This window comes from Populus trichocarpa, chromosome 15 (genome assembly GCF_000002775.5).
Source record: "Populus trichocarpa isolate Nisqually-1 chromosome 15, P.trichocarpa_v4.1, whole genome shotgun sequence".
NCBI classification, from domain to species: Eukaryota; Viridiplantae; Streptophyta; class Magnoliopsida; order Malpighiales; family Salicaceae; genus Populus; species Populus trichocarpa.
In genome coordinates, this window is record NC_037299.2 from 13133958 (window position 1) to 13148442 (window position 14485).

At 32.3% G+C, this 14485-nt stretch overlaps 1 protein-coding gene, 3 long non-coding RNA genes and 1 other non-coding gene across 8 annotated transcripts in view; 4 read left to right on the forward strand and 1 right to left on the reverse strand.

The window, feature by feature from the left end:
* Positions 1 to 8965, forward strand: part of LOC7481775 (BTB/POZ domain and ankyrin repeat-containing protein NPR1) — a 124177-nt gene extending 115212 nt beyond the window's left edge. For 2 of the 3 annotated variants that reach the window (XM_052447387.1, XM_024586227.2), the window contains 2 exons: positions 8167 to 8364; positions 8571 to 8965. In XM_052447387.1, the coding sequence (XP_052303347.1) occupies positions 8167 to 8364; positions 8571 to 8773 (401 nt within the window). In that variant the 3' untranslated portion in view covers positions 8774 to 8965. Of the gene's footprint in view, positions 1 to 7297; positions 7420 to 7532; positions 7659 to 8166; positions 8365 to 8570 lie in introns of those variants that run through there. The other variant, XM_002321759.4, reaches the window with a different exon arrangement.
* LOC112324296 (uncharacterized) lies at positions 1365 to 5713 on the forward strand. Of its 2 annotated transcripts, XR_008057400.1 has the most exons (3): positions 1365 to 1611; positions 1828 to 1956; positions 2513 to 5713. It is a non-coding gene; the product is annotated as an uncharacterized LOC112324296 (long non-coding RNA). The 2 variants fall into 2 exon arrangements; XR_002978060.2 differs by having other exon boundaries at positions 1828 to 5713.
* Positions 5207 to 11201, reverse strand: LOC127904345 (uncharacterized). Its single transcript, XR_008057402.1, has 2 exons — positions 10750 to 11201; positions 5207 to 5473 (listed from the first exon to the last, which is right to left on the reverse strand). It is a non-coding gene; the product is annotated as an uncharacterized LOC127904345 (long non-coding RNA).
* A 38-nt stretch (positions 11202 to 11239) lies between these two features.
* On the forward strand, positions 11240 to 13992 carry LOC127904344 (uncharacterized). Its single transcript, XR_008057401.1, has 2 exons — positions 11240 to 11398; positions 12036 to 13992. It is a non-coding gene; the product is annotated as an uncharacterized LOC127904344 (long non-coding RNA).
* Positions 13292 to 13491, forward strand: LOC112324412 (small nucleolar RNA U3). Its single transcript, XR_008057547.1, has one exon. It is a non-coding gene; the product is annotated as a small nucleolar RNA U3 (small nucleolar RNA).
* Positions 13993 to 14485: the final 493 nt, after the last annotated feature.

Consider the following 14485-nt stretch of genomic DNA (forward strand, 5'->3'; position numbering starts at 1 on the left):
TCAAAGACATTTTTTTATTTTATTTTTTTCATAATATTTTCAATATTAATTTTCTATTCTTCATTTTTTTTTTTGAATTCTCAATTAAAGACTTTCGTTAATTTTTAAGTTTTTTTTGTCTATATTTTCATCTCAATTATACTTTCTTTGTAAAAACTGATGTCATTGTTTACCTTTAAGTATTCTAACATAAATCCTAAATAATTATTTGGAAAATTAAAACAATTTAATAATAAAATAAAAATAAAAAATAACTCCAGTATAAAATTGATAATAATCTAATAGATATATTTGATATTTGTCTAAAAATTATTATTTAATTTGAAAAAAAGTAGCTTAGCTAATCAATATCATAAATTTTATAGTATTTAAATAGTAACTAATAACATTCAATTAGTTAATTAATTGAATCCATTTTATATAGAAAAAAATTCCTGTGAAGATATTTTTATTATTTTTTATAAATAATAAATTTTATTATCTCTTCTATTTATATTTTTTTTTTAAATTAACTAACAATATAACACTAATTCCAATTTAAATAACATAAAACTTTCCACGATTGCTCCTTTTTATCATTATGCAGTCCAACCCAAGTAATTTGCTGGGAAGATACTCTTATCATTTTTACATGTAATAATTTATTTTTTAATAAATTAATTAAGATATATCACTAAATTAATTAAGATAATAAAATTTATTTTATCCCACATGGAGAAACATATATATATATATATATATATATATATATATATATATTAAGATTTCAAATCTTACATTGAAAAAATTAAACATTCTTTAAGTATTTATATAGTCAACTTTGAAATGAGTTAGTAACCAACTAAAAAATATGAAAAAAAAGGTCTTTGGGTATGAGAAAAAACACATTTGAAAAAAAAAAAAGATTCTATTAGGTTTTTGTCAGATCAACTTAAAACTCGGGTTGTCTCGACAGGTCAACCAGTTTACTCCGAGGCAATTGCAGGCCTGAATTTTAAATGAAACAGATCTGGCCAACGCTATTAGGTTCTGCTGGCAGCAGGACCTACTGTTGCTGGGTCCTGGTGGAGCACAACCCACTACTATTGAGTTCTGCTGACAACAAGGTCCAATGCTATTGGGTTCTCCTGCCCATCATTGCCCAATGTTGTTGGGCCCATGGTTGTTAAAAATGCGTTTTAACTTGTAAAACTGTCCGATTTTACGAGTTAAAACACAAAAAACATGTAGAATCAGGGTTGAAACTCAAAAACCTGCAAAATTGGGTTGACACGATCAAACTCGCATAAAAACGGGTTGACTCATAAAAAACGTAAAAAACATAACGTTTTAACGAGTTAACCAAAACTTTCACTTTCACTACCGTTTCACGGTTTCACCAAATGACAAATGCAGAGTAACCAGAGTTGCAGACAATTAGAAATGCAAAATTGCAAATGCTCCTTTGACTTAGCACCACTGCACCGCAGCACCAGTGACCACTCTTTTTTCAAATTCCAAGTCCCCGTCTCCCACTCTCCCACTCTCCCTGACTCCTTTTCCCTTTCCCCTTTCCCTGGCAATTTAAAAAATCACATTCCCCCGATCCGGAGCGTTCTTGGCGAGACGAAGGTAAGAATTGATTCCCAATCCCAAGCTTTGTTTTTTCTGTCTAATGGTGGTGATTATAGACAAAAATTATCTAGGTATTCTGTGAATCTGTGTTTATCTTCTGGGTATTCTACTATTACTTGGTTTGCTGCTGGAGTGCTGGGTATTTTTTCAAAGGGGGAGTTGTGCTGCACTGCTCTGAATCTGTGTTTGATTTTGCTTGCTTTGGTGTTGCAGATTCTGCAATTTTGCATAGACAACGAAGCATTCCAGCCAGGATTGCACTCTTGGACTGCCTTACTTTATTTTCAGTACTGGGACACAAGAAAAGCCTGCTGCATTCTTGTATGAACGTGGAAACTCCTCGTAAGTTCACTGCCAAGGCAATTCCATGGATCTGGTTTTCTTTTTCCACCACTAGTTTTTTTCCTGTTTGTGTTTTTATCCAGTCAAGTTCATTGTTTTACTAGCTAGTAGGGCCTTGAAATATTATATTCTCGTTGAAATTTGAGAGTCCAAGACGTGTTGATGAAATGCATGCATCTGTTGATAAGTATGAAAATTTTCAAATGTGAATGAAAGAAAAGAGTGTGTGTGTGTGGCAGTTCATGTCAAATTTCTTATACGAGAGGGCTCTGTTTAATTTCTTGCTTGCTGTTTTTGTGTGTTGTAATTTCTTGTAACTAAGATTGCTGGTTTTCAATGTGTTAAGGTTTTTTATATTTTGCATTTAATTCTCAATGTGTATTACTGGATAGGTCAGTCTTGGATTGGAATGCCTTTTGCAGTGCTTCTGTTGCCTTTTTGTGAATTGTAAATCATTAGATTACATGTTGTCACCTGCCATACTTTTGTAGTTTAAATACTGGGAAACAAACATTTCAATTCCTTTGGAAATTGGCATTGTATTTGGTGGCAGCAGGGCAATTGATGCTAAGAGCCTTGCCTGGCGTCTTTGTCTGGCTTCTTTGTCTTTGCTGAGACTTTGGCTTGTACAATTTTTACCTTGTTGAATACAGGTTGAATCTGGAATTGGTAAGTTCATGTTCTTGTCTTTTATGGCTGGAACAAAGTCAATGATTGGCAACTTCTATTCTATGTGTTGGGCATTAATACTATTTGTCGGGTTTGCATATGCAATTACATAGTGTATTCTTGTCCAGTTATTATGCTCTGAAGGATGTTAATTGAGAGGTCGGAGAAAATTTCTGTCAAAAGAGAAAGGTCGAATGCAGTGTGTTTAATCTCTTGATATTCAAATTTCAAAAACTGAGCTGAACAGGAATGAATATTGGGAAGTGTCTGCTAAATTTAATCTTAGAGAGAAACAAATTTTCGAACAACCTCTACTCCAATTCTTACATTCAACTTCATGCTGTAGATTTATTGTGAGATCCGAGATTACATACTTTCCAAGTATTTTCTTTTGTTTTTATTTGTTGACTTTGTAGACAGAGACATTTTCTTCTGACTGTTTTCCCCATCATCTATGGTTTCTTCAAACTTGAATCTAGGAAATTTATGGCCATGTAATTGCCTATTTGAAGAAGAATACAATTGTCTTTGCTGAGACTGTTTTCCCCATTATCTATGGTTCTCCTAAGACAGTTCTATTTTCCCCATACCTGCCATGCAAATGTGTGCTGTATAGTTGATTTGCAATCACTTTTTGTTTCTATGTCTCTTGTTGATTTGCAATCTGTGCTGAATAGTTGCCTTTTTAAGATGTTTGGATGTTTATTTTGTGATTTTACGATTTCAATTAAAATATTTTACTTGCGATTTTACGATTTTTAGTTAAAAAATTTTACTTGCGATTTTACGATTTTACGATTCGAGTTTATATTGTATGTTCCGTGTCGTGTCAAAAAAGCGTTTTTGACAACCTTGGTTGGGCCCTCCTAGTTGGGTACAAGACCTACTATCTCGGGGTCTTGCAGGGTAGTAGGACCTAGTAAACATAGGTCTGGCTACGGATCCAAACCCAATATCGTGATAATATTACCTAAAATAATATTATATTATAATATTTATGAATTGTTTTGTAATTGATTTTATTGTAAACAAATTCTCTAATATAATACAAATAAATAAAGTATATGATGTGAATAAAAAATTTATTTAGAGTTCCATCAACTTTAATATGATAATATTATAATTGTAAATTTTTTAATGTTTTTATTTTAAAGAATTCATTGCGATTATATTTGAACATGTATTAAGAATATGCACATATAAATTTTTTATGCCACTATTTAACTATTTTTTGAGTATTAATAAAGTTTGTTAAAATATATAAATCATTTAGTCTAAGCTAAAACAATAAAAATAACATAATACAATTACCAAGATTTCTTTTTAAAAATAATATTACTAAATGAATTCCCGTTTATGTCCATTAAAGATAACATAATTCTTTAGGTGAGACAACTTTACTCTTTTTAAATTTTTTTTATTAAAATAGATTATGCATATACTATATTCATCACTATTGTTAATATACTAGTATTTTTAAAACATAAAAACAAATATTTTTTTATAAGAAAATTCAACGTAACTTCAAATGAAAAGAATTTATCTTCATCTAACTTTTATATAATATAATAAAACTCTCATTATTGTATTTTTCTTATTATAATATTAAAAAAAATAAGAGAAAATATAAAAAAATTCATATACTAGGTCTTGCTAGGCATGACCCAGCATTGATTTGTTTTGTTCTACTAAGAGCAGGACCCAACACCATTTAATGGGTTCTATGAGCCGCATGACCCAACCCCATATAGTGGCAATAGTTAGATCCTAGTGGCAACAGTAGCGAACGACCTAGCAATCCTTGTTAACTAAAAAAAAAAAACACCTCTCACAAGTGCTGCAGTGTTGTTTATAGTATAAAAACTTTATGCTATGAATTTATATACACAGTAAATAAACAATATTTTTCCCACATTTTTTTAAATAAAATATAGAATAATAAATATGGATAGGGTTAGCACATAGAACAACCACGTTACACCTCGAAGATGGAATCGACCACCGACAGTCGCACTGCTACAGCTGTATAATACCAGCCGCCCTCGATAACAGTGTATTAGTCAAAACCTTATCCCTGGTCTCTTGTCAGCGTAAGCATTCAACATAGATGGCTGATTATTATTATTTTTTTTAAAGATAGATGATGGATTTTTCTACAAAAATATCATGGTTCGGTAAAGATTTTGGGATAATAATACATATTAAAAAAATATTTATAAAATAACTTAGTTTTATGTCTTAGAATATTTTTTTATTCATAATTGTTATTTAGAATAATATTTGCATTTCAAAAAATATTTTTCTAATATATATTATTTAATAAATATTTTTTAAAATTAATTAACCTAATAAAAAATCATTTAAAACTTCTATAAAATTTAAAAGTTAGAAAATAAGATTCAAAGTACAAACTTTTAATTAAAGCTTGTGTTTAATTACTATTCTTAATAACAATCGTATTCAAACTATATTATTTTTTTAACACTTTTTTAATATTTTTTAATATTACGAAACTCAAAAATATCTAACACGACATCTATAAAAAAGAAATGAGGGGAGGGGGGGTAACAAAGCAAACATAGAGAGAGAGAGAGAGAGATTGAGCTAAGGACAATGATGAGGAAAATATTGGTTGCTGTGTTGATTGTGAGCATGGTCGCTTCTCATTTTGAGAACGTAGCGTCTGATGCTTCTGATTGCAATGACGCATGTACCACCGGCTGCGTTCAATCAAACACGAGACTTATGCGCCGCTGTGAGATCAAATGTGGGATAAGATGCGGTCCAGATTCTGAAGTCGAAGATCACACAGGTTAAAGATCTTGGGAGTCTCAAAGATGAATGCTACCTGGAATCTATTTATGGAATAATTTGCAGCAACTCTTTTGACTGTTTTTATTTTCTGTCAAATTCTCAGTGTTGATATTCTTTGTATTAGAAGTAAGAAGGGAAGGGGGAATTAGGGCTATCAAATCTCAAATTTGAATAAAGAAAGGAGAGAATCACTTTTGAAACTTCAGCTGCTGTAAGAAAAATTGTAGCCTTTTGTTCTTGAAACTTGATGATCATCATTTTAGACACAGAAAAACACAGACTCATCTATCAAGCTATAAGGCGCCAGTAAAGTACTCTGCAATCTGCATCGTGGAACAAGGTGGAAGAGGAGAGAGGCCATATTGTCATCTTCTGGAACGAAGAAATTCCTCAGAATCCTAAAACATCAAAACAACAAATAACCTCCATAAACAAAATGGATTTTATACGAAAATATCTTCTCATAACACAAGTTATATATTTAATATATTAATATTTTTATATAAAATAAATTACAAAAAATTATAAAATTTAATAAGAATAAAATTGAAAAAAAATTAATTTTAAAAATAAGAATAAAATATTCATGCATGAGTGTGGATACTCTAATTACGAGAATACAAAAAGTATTCAAAAAGTTTTGGTTAGTTCTTTGGTGTTTGCAACATGAATTTTAACTACATGTAGTTTCAAAAATTAAAAAAGCAACCTGTTAGACAACCGCATGACCATTCTCAGCCAAGTCAATGACTAGGAAACGATCCTCCACAGCCAAGACGATCACGATACAGAGGTACGATCCTGTAAAACCGATCCTATTCAAATAAGGTCGAATTGTTACGGGCTCCTAGAACAATTTATTAAATCTATTGGTTCTTCACTCGTTTTCGATGTGGGACAAATCCGGTCCTAGGTGTTTTTATCCTAAGGAAAACGCTCTGTCCGTCTTTTTGCTTCGAGCCCCGGTAGTATCCAAGGGGAGAGTAAAATGAAGGTACGAGGAAGACCCTGAGCGGCTGCGGTGCTTTAGCGGTGGTATTTTGTTAGAACGGTCGTTGTTCTCTGATGGTTTCCGATGTGGGAACAGAAATTTTGTTTCAAGTGTATTTGTCATTGCGTTAATTTTTATAGTTGCAAAAAATAAATTAAAAAAAAGTATTTTTAATTGTTTTCATTTGGATTAAAATATGTCTTTTTTAATTGTGATTGAAATTATAGTTGAATAAAAAATATTTAAGAGATGCTTAGTTAAAATTGTTTTTGAAAATGTTATTGATAATAAAATAACTAAAATAAATATATATTTTATAATGTTAAATTATATAAGTATATGATTATTAATATATAAAAGATATAGTAAAACAATATCAACTGCCTTGTGGACCATGGAATTAATTTTAGTAGTAATACAAAGACACAATATATTTATAGAAAAATAATACTGAACTAAAGTATAAAGTTAGCACACGTATAAGTGTGATTTTAAAGAATTTAGTATTTAAAAATATATTAAAATTATATATATTTTTTAAAAATTATTTTTAATTAAATTTGTTAAGCTATTGGATTTAAGTACTATTTAACCAAAGCGTGCCGAAGCTGCAAGTGGGAAGATAACCGAATGGCCTTAGATTTAGTTGTTCGATGTGGGACAATCTGCTGCTGTTTTCTTCTCAACTTTTGCTTCAAATCCTGATAAAACAAAGAATGGATAACATGCAGTGCGAGTCAATGGTGCGACAGTATATGGCCCTCCAACTCACCCAACCTTCAACAACATCTCTTCAAAGAAATATATGATTTACTCTGTTTTTTCAGGCAAAGATTTTTATTCATTATACCCTTGGGAGCAACGCCAAAAAACTTTGTGAGACATCAGTTTCTCTTTAACCTTTTTTTTTTTTATGGTTAGTTGGACGTGACAGGACACCTAGCTCGAACAATTGAATTTCAATCAAGAACTAAAGATATTGACAAAAGGTATCAAGTTCAAATACCTACCACCTTTTGATTTCACTGCTCACTTTAATATTCGGTTTCAATTCACCAGTATGAGACCCTTACCTTCTCTATTAAAAACTATATTTTAATAGACAGGTTATGCATTGATATCTAAGAGAGGGAGATGAGAAGGAATCCAATGGCTGGGAGTGCCTCCATCACTTCCCATACAATGGATGATGATCTTCACATGAAGCTGCTATACCTGGAGAACAGAGGTATATTGTTCTGCACATGATAATTTTGTTCCTGTTTACAATTAACTTGCCTTTTCCCCAAAGAATTTCAAGATTAATATGCCAAAAGCTGAAGTTTTTTGTTAGTTTACTGAAATCTCTTTCTTGCACATAGAGAGAAATCCGGGAATGATATCTTCAAATACTCTGTTGAGATACCTACATATTAACAGTACTGATCTTCTTGCTGCTCTATCCGAGCTTTAAATTTCTTGGTTTGGGTGCTGGGGGTGTCCTGCTAGCTATCCTGTCTGCTCTTCTCCAAATAGGAGCTTTTATGCTCTTTCTATTTTAGTCTCCTAATCTACCATGCAATCTTGATGAAAATAGAGATTTTCTTAATGGCATTTGATGCGCACAAAGGTGAAGGCATCCCATTGATTTATGGCTTTAGCACCTTTTGTTCAATTATGATCTTGATTGATTCAAATGGATATCTATCATCGCTTATAATTAAATGTATGATCAAGTGTTGTGGTGTACATCACAGTGGCATTTGCAAGATTATTCTTCCCTACTGAAGCCAAGCTAGCCATGGACATTGCACATGCTGCACCAACACCAGAATTTGCTGGTCTTGCTGCATCAAAAGGTTCTGACGGGAATTTGAGGGGGGATGACCTAGATGAGACACCAATAATGCAGAACATAAGACTTCGTTCTAGGATGGAAGCCCTAATGAAAACAGGTACATGGAAACTATGAATCCTTCTGCTTCAGGAACCAGCATCAGGACATGTTATAATGTGTTATTATTACGAGAGTCCTAGAATCAATTGAATTCCCATGAAGTCGCAGAATTGAGCAAATCAAATATCACTTGTGGCTTAGAAAATACAAACTATTTAGTTTTTGCAATTATTCTCATATTACCTGTGTTTGTCATGATGGCAGTTGAAATGGGCCGGCGATACTTCCCCAATTGCTCCGAAGTGCTCGATAAGTTCATGGAGGATGACCTTCCTGATTTGTTTTACCATGAAAAGGGTACCCCAGATGAACAAAGAATAAAGAGGACACGTTTCATGGAGCTTAAAGAGGATGTTCAGGGGGCATTTATCAGGGACAAGGCTGAGATTAACACCACTAATTGTTGAGTGAAGCAAGAACAATGAACCATGCAGTCATGGCAAGATAAGGAGAGGAATCATAGCATTGACTAAGATATAAGGAGCACACTCTCTTAATTTATTTATTTTCTTTTAATAAGGAGCACGAACCTTTTGCTCATCAACTATGAATATTGTGCTCTTTCTTGGAAAAACAAAAAACTATGAATGTTGAGTTTCGGTCCACAGCAAACAAGGGACGAACACACTGTTTCATCCCATTCATACAGGCAAAAACTCCAATGGTGGCTTTAGCGCAAACCAGCCAGTTCCAAAAACTCCATTAACCTTTCGACCTAATATGGCAGAGGTGTAAAATGGATTGACAGGCCCATGGGCAGAACAAGCTTGCAAATATGGGCGGCGCCTGGCATGGTCAAAAAGTTCTTAGCAGGTGGGTTAAATATTTTTATTTTTTATAAAAATTATTTATGTAATTTTTTTTAATATATTTTAATAGTTTAAAAAATATAACAAATTAAAAAATTTATGGACACATGTAATTAAATAAACTAAAAATTATGTATAATAATAAATCAATAAAAAATTATTAATGATGTCTAAAAATAGAATTTGAAAAACCGAGAGATAAATATAGATCAAGATATTAAATTTTGAAAAAATTAACATTAAATTAAATAAATAAAAAAAATAGCATGTAAGACTATACATATTAAGAATATCATCTAAAAATAAATATTTTTTTATTTTCAAAAACATATTTTTCTTTATATAAAAGATAAAAACAAAATCATAAATGAATTAGAAAAACCACTCCGTAAATTAAACACATAATAAAAAAATTAATATATTTTTTAAAAGAAACCCCTGAATAAAATAAAAGAAAAGGGATTTTGTTTATTTTTTCAATTTTTAATTTTTTATCTCGTCAGTTTATTTTTTTTTATTGGATCCCAACACGACTAAAAAATAAAAAACAATACTTCTCATAATCGCTACAGTATTGTCTATAGAATAAATATTCTATGCCTACGAAACAATAACTCTATATATACAGTAAATATACAATATTGTTTTTAAATAAAATATAGAATAATAAATATGGATAGGGTTAGCACATAGAACAACCACGTTACACCTCGAAGATGGAATCGACCACCGACAGTCGCACTGCTACAGCTGTATAATAGCAGCCGCCCTCGATAACAGTGTATTAGTCAAAACCTTATCCTTGGTCTCTTGTCAGCGTAAGCATTCAACATAGATGGCTGATTATTATTATTTTTTTTTAAAAGATAGATGATGGATTTTTCTAAAAAAATATCATGGTTCGGTAAAGATTTTGGGATAATAATACATATTAAGAAAATATTTATAAAATAACGTAGTTTTATATTTTAGTATATTTTTTTGTTCATAATTTTTATTTAGAATAATAATTGCATTTTAAAAAAAAATCTAATATATATTATTTAAAATTAATTAACCTAATCAAAAATCAATTAAAACTTCTATAAAATTTAAAAGTTAGAAAATAAGATTCAAAGTACAAAACTTTTAATTAAAGCTTGTGTTTAATTACTATTCTTAATAAACAATCGTATTCAACTATATTATTTTTTAAATATTTTTTAATATTACGAAACTCTAAAATATCTAACACGACATCTATAAAAAAGAAATGCGGGGAGGGGGGTCACAAAGCAAACATAGAGAGAGAGAGAGAGAGAGAGAGAGAGAGAGAGAGAGAGAGATTGAGCTAAGGACAATGATGAGGAAAGTATTGGTTGCAGTGTTGATTGTGAGCATGGTCGCTTCTCATTTTGAGAACGTAGCGTCTGATGCTTCTGATTGCATGGACGCATGTACCACCGGCTGCGTTCAATCAAACACAAGACTTACGAGCCGCTGTGATATCAAGTGTGGGATAAGATGCGGTCCAGATTCTGAAGTCGAAGATCACACAGGTTAAAGAACTTGAGAGTCTCAAAGATGAATGCTACCTGGAATCTGTTTATGGAATAATTTGCAGCAATTCTTTTGACTGTTTTTATTTTCTGTCAAATTCTCAGTGTTGATAGTCTTTGTATTAGAAATAAGAAGGGAAGTGCAGGGGGGGATTAGGGCTATCCAATCTCAAATTTGAATAAAGAAAGGAGAGAATCACTTCTGAAACTTCAGCTGCTGTAAGAAAAATTGTAGCCTTTTGTTCTTGAAACTTGATGATCATCATTTTAGACACAGAAAAACACAGATTCATCTATCAAGCTATAAGGCACCAGTAAAGTACACACTGCAATCTGCATCGTGGAACAAGCAATTAAAGGAAATCATGATAAACGAAGTGGAAGAGGAGAGAGGCCATATTGTCATCTTCTGGAACGAAGAACCAGAAGAAATTCCTCAGAATCCTAAAACATCAAAACAGCAAATAACCTCCATGGAGGAGACAATTTCATTAGCCAGTTAAACTCAGGCTGGCCACTAGTGCGCGCACAGCAGAAGGCCACATACTAGTGCATGCAATAATTAATGTCTGCCATCTCAGATCTGCCTTTTTCTGCTTTCAGCAACCCTGCGTTTCGCAAATCATGGTGGGTCCATGAATAAAAAATAGTATTTCTTACTTTACCAAACAATTGTTTTAATTAGGTAAAAATCTTAATTAACATCCGTCTCTCAATTTTTCAAAATATATATTTAGTTATTGTTATTGATTTTTTTTATTCATTAACATAGAGGATTCTCATTTGTTTAATTATATGGATACATAAGTTTCTTGATTTATGTTTAATTTTTTAATTTGAAAAAAATGTTAAAAAAGCTTTCATGTTTAATTTTTTTTTTGCTAGTAAAAATTATCAAACAAAATCGTGACGTGTCACGTTTGAAATAGCTAGTAAACTTGATAAAACGTTTGTGAAGGTCAATTAATAAGACATTTCAAATAAATAACCTAATAGCTTTTGTTTTTTTTTAAAAAAATTATCCTACTAAACAATTACCTTGCCCATCTCTGAACTTTTATGATAGTGATTTTTTTTAATATATATATATATATATATATTATTGATCCGATATCATGTAATTTTTTCTATACTAATTGAATCTTATTTTCCTTATTATTTTATTATCTAAAAAAAAATTAGAAGTTCATTTCTAAAAAATTAAATTGAAGAAATTCTATTTGCTCAAAAAAATTTATTATTTTTTTATCTAAAAAATCGAAGTTATACGTATAAAAACAAAAGGCAGATACACATTGTATCGATTATTTGTTTTTTTTGAGGACTTGAAGCAAACAGAAACACACTGTCCCACATCGAGCAATAACTGTGAAGCATCTTCTTGAAAAAATGTTGGAATCCAATGGGATGCTCGTTCAAACATTGCTCCTTCTTTTCTTTATTCATCAGGACTTGAGCGAAACGGTGAGCTAAGCTTTTTTCTCGGACAAAAATGCCCTTGAACAAAGAGGAAAATATTGTCCCACATCGAAGCAAGAGAGATATCTCACGAAGGCAGTAAATATTCTTTTATCAATTTTTTTTATGACAGATGAATCATGACCGTGTGATCATAGCTTGCTAGATTGTGACTGTGGAGGATCGTTTCTTAACCATGGATGGTCCTGCGGTTGTCTGACAGGCCACCACTCCCACGAAGCCTATTATTAGAGCTACAACGGCAACTCCCAAAATCCCAAGTTCTCCTTCCTGTATTTTTTCCCTTGTAGTTTCAGTTCACAGCAAGATAGCTTCTGTAGCGATTGGCTTCCTGTTACACCATGAGCACTCCCAAGCAAACGTAGTTGTTCATGGCGGTCATTTTCACTTCTCTTCGATACTTATCGGTGTATTCCTTTGAATACCAAATTGGCGGAAACGAAAACTTGGTTGTCCCTCCCGCCATTGATACCAGAATCTACGTTGACTGGGCCTTAGAGAACCGATTCCAAGTTGGTGATACAGCTCGTGATCAGTTCAAACACAAAGAAATACGAGATCTGCCTTTACCTTCAATTTCCTGGGTGTTCATCATCTTTTTTTGCGAAGGTTTCAAGCACAGGAAGGATTCCGTGATGAAGGTTAGGGCAGAGGATTACAAGAAGCGCAACTCCCGTCACCCCAACTTCTTTTCCAACACTGTTCACCATCTTAATCATCCAGCGTCTTCCTACTTCATAAGTGGGGTTTCTGGACACTGCGAGAAGGGACAAAGGATGATCATCATTAAGGTTATCTCAACTGATCAAGAGACTAATTCAAATCTGCAGCTTTTCCTTCTGCAGGAGTGCTAGTCTTTCGGTGCCTGGAAAGTGCTCTTATCTCAGCTTGTTTCATTCTAACAAAATACCACCGCTAAAGCACCGCAGCCGCTCAGGGTCTTCCTCGTACATTCATATTACTCTCCCCTTGGACACTACCGGGGCTCGAAGCAAAAAGACGGACAGAGATAAAAACACCTAGGACCAGATTTGTCCCACATCAGAAAAGAACGAAGAAACAAGAGAGTTAATAAACTGTTCGAGGAGCTCAGAACAACACGACCTTACTTGAACAGGATCTGTTCTATAGGATCGTACCTCTGTATCCTTAATCACTAAGGAGACAGGAACTTAAACCTGGTTGAGAAATCATACCGTGTGATCATAACATGATTTGGACTAAAGGAGGTTCAACCTATTTTAGAAGTGTCGACAAGCAGAACCACCTTGTTATTGATGTGGGTCTTGATGATAGGTCAATGTTATATATATATATATATATATATATATATATATGTTAATTATTACAATTTTAGCGATATTTATTAATGATTTAACTAAGTTGTTTGATTTAGGGTGGTTATCTAGTGATACCTAAACAACATACCTTGATAGAGTTGCATGAGTTAGTGCGTCCGTATGTTATCAAGGTTGGTTTTCATGAGATCATTCAGTTGTGTCTTATAAATCTTGACAATGCATTGATTGCAGTATTAGTAAAGAGTTGGAGATGAGAGACATTTTTCATTGACATATTGGTGAGATGACACCAACACTCTAGGATGTGGTAATGTTGAGACACTTGTAATTAAAAAAGTATATAATTGACCAGTCTTCTGAGTTACAAGAAGTTATGATAATAAGATATAATTGATTGTAGTTATGTGTTATTTATATAAATTGAATGTAAAAAAAAAATTAGAGATTTGTAATTAAATTGTAATTGAATTTGAACTTGAATGATAACGAGGAGAACCTATCTAATGTGTTTTTTTTTTTTTTTTTTATCTGATGTACGTACTACGTAGTTGTCTTGTGCAGTGGTTGTTTGTATTAAAGCCACCAGTTATCTAAAACAGCTCTTCTTTTACGAGGTGAAAGAAGCTACACACAGATATGATCCTTCCCAGCTTGGTCTTCCTGATTAATTCCACCACCATATCCATATATATATATATATATATGCTCATCGATTCATTGGGGTTTGTTGCGAAGAGCACTTGCAAATGTTTTCATCTAAGTAGGTTTGCTGTCAAAAATGTGTTTGGTTTTGTAATTGTTTGAAGTTTTTGATGCATGGCGCTGTCTAGTGGTGTGGTAGCTTCTGGTCACCATGAATATTTTAAACCCACCTTGGTGGCCTGAGTGCAAGTTGTTAATAATATTTTCCACTCATATTTCTTGATGCGGGAATCTTTCTATCTTGTCCACTGCTTTTCCTTTTTGCAAAAAGATAAGATATTTTCATAGAA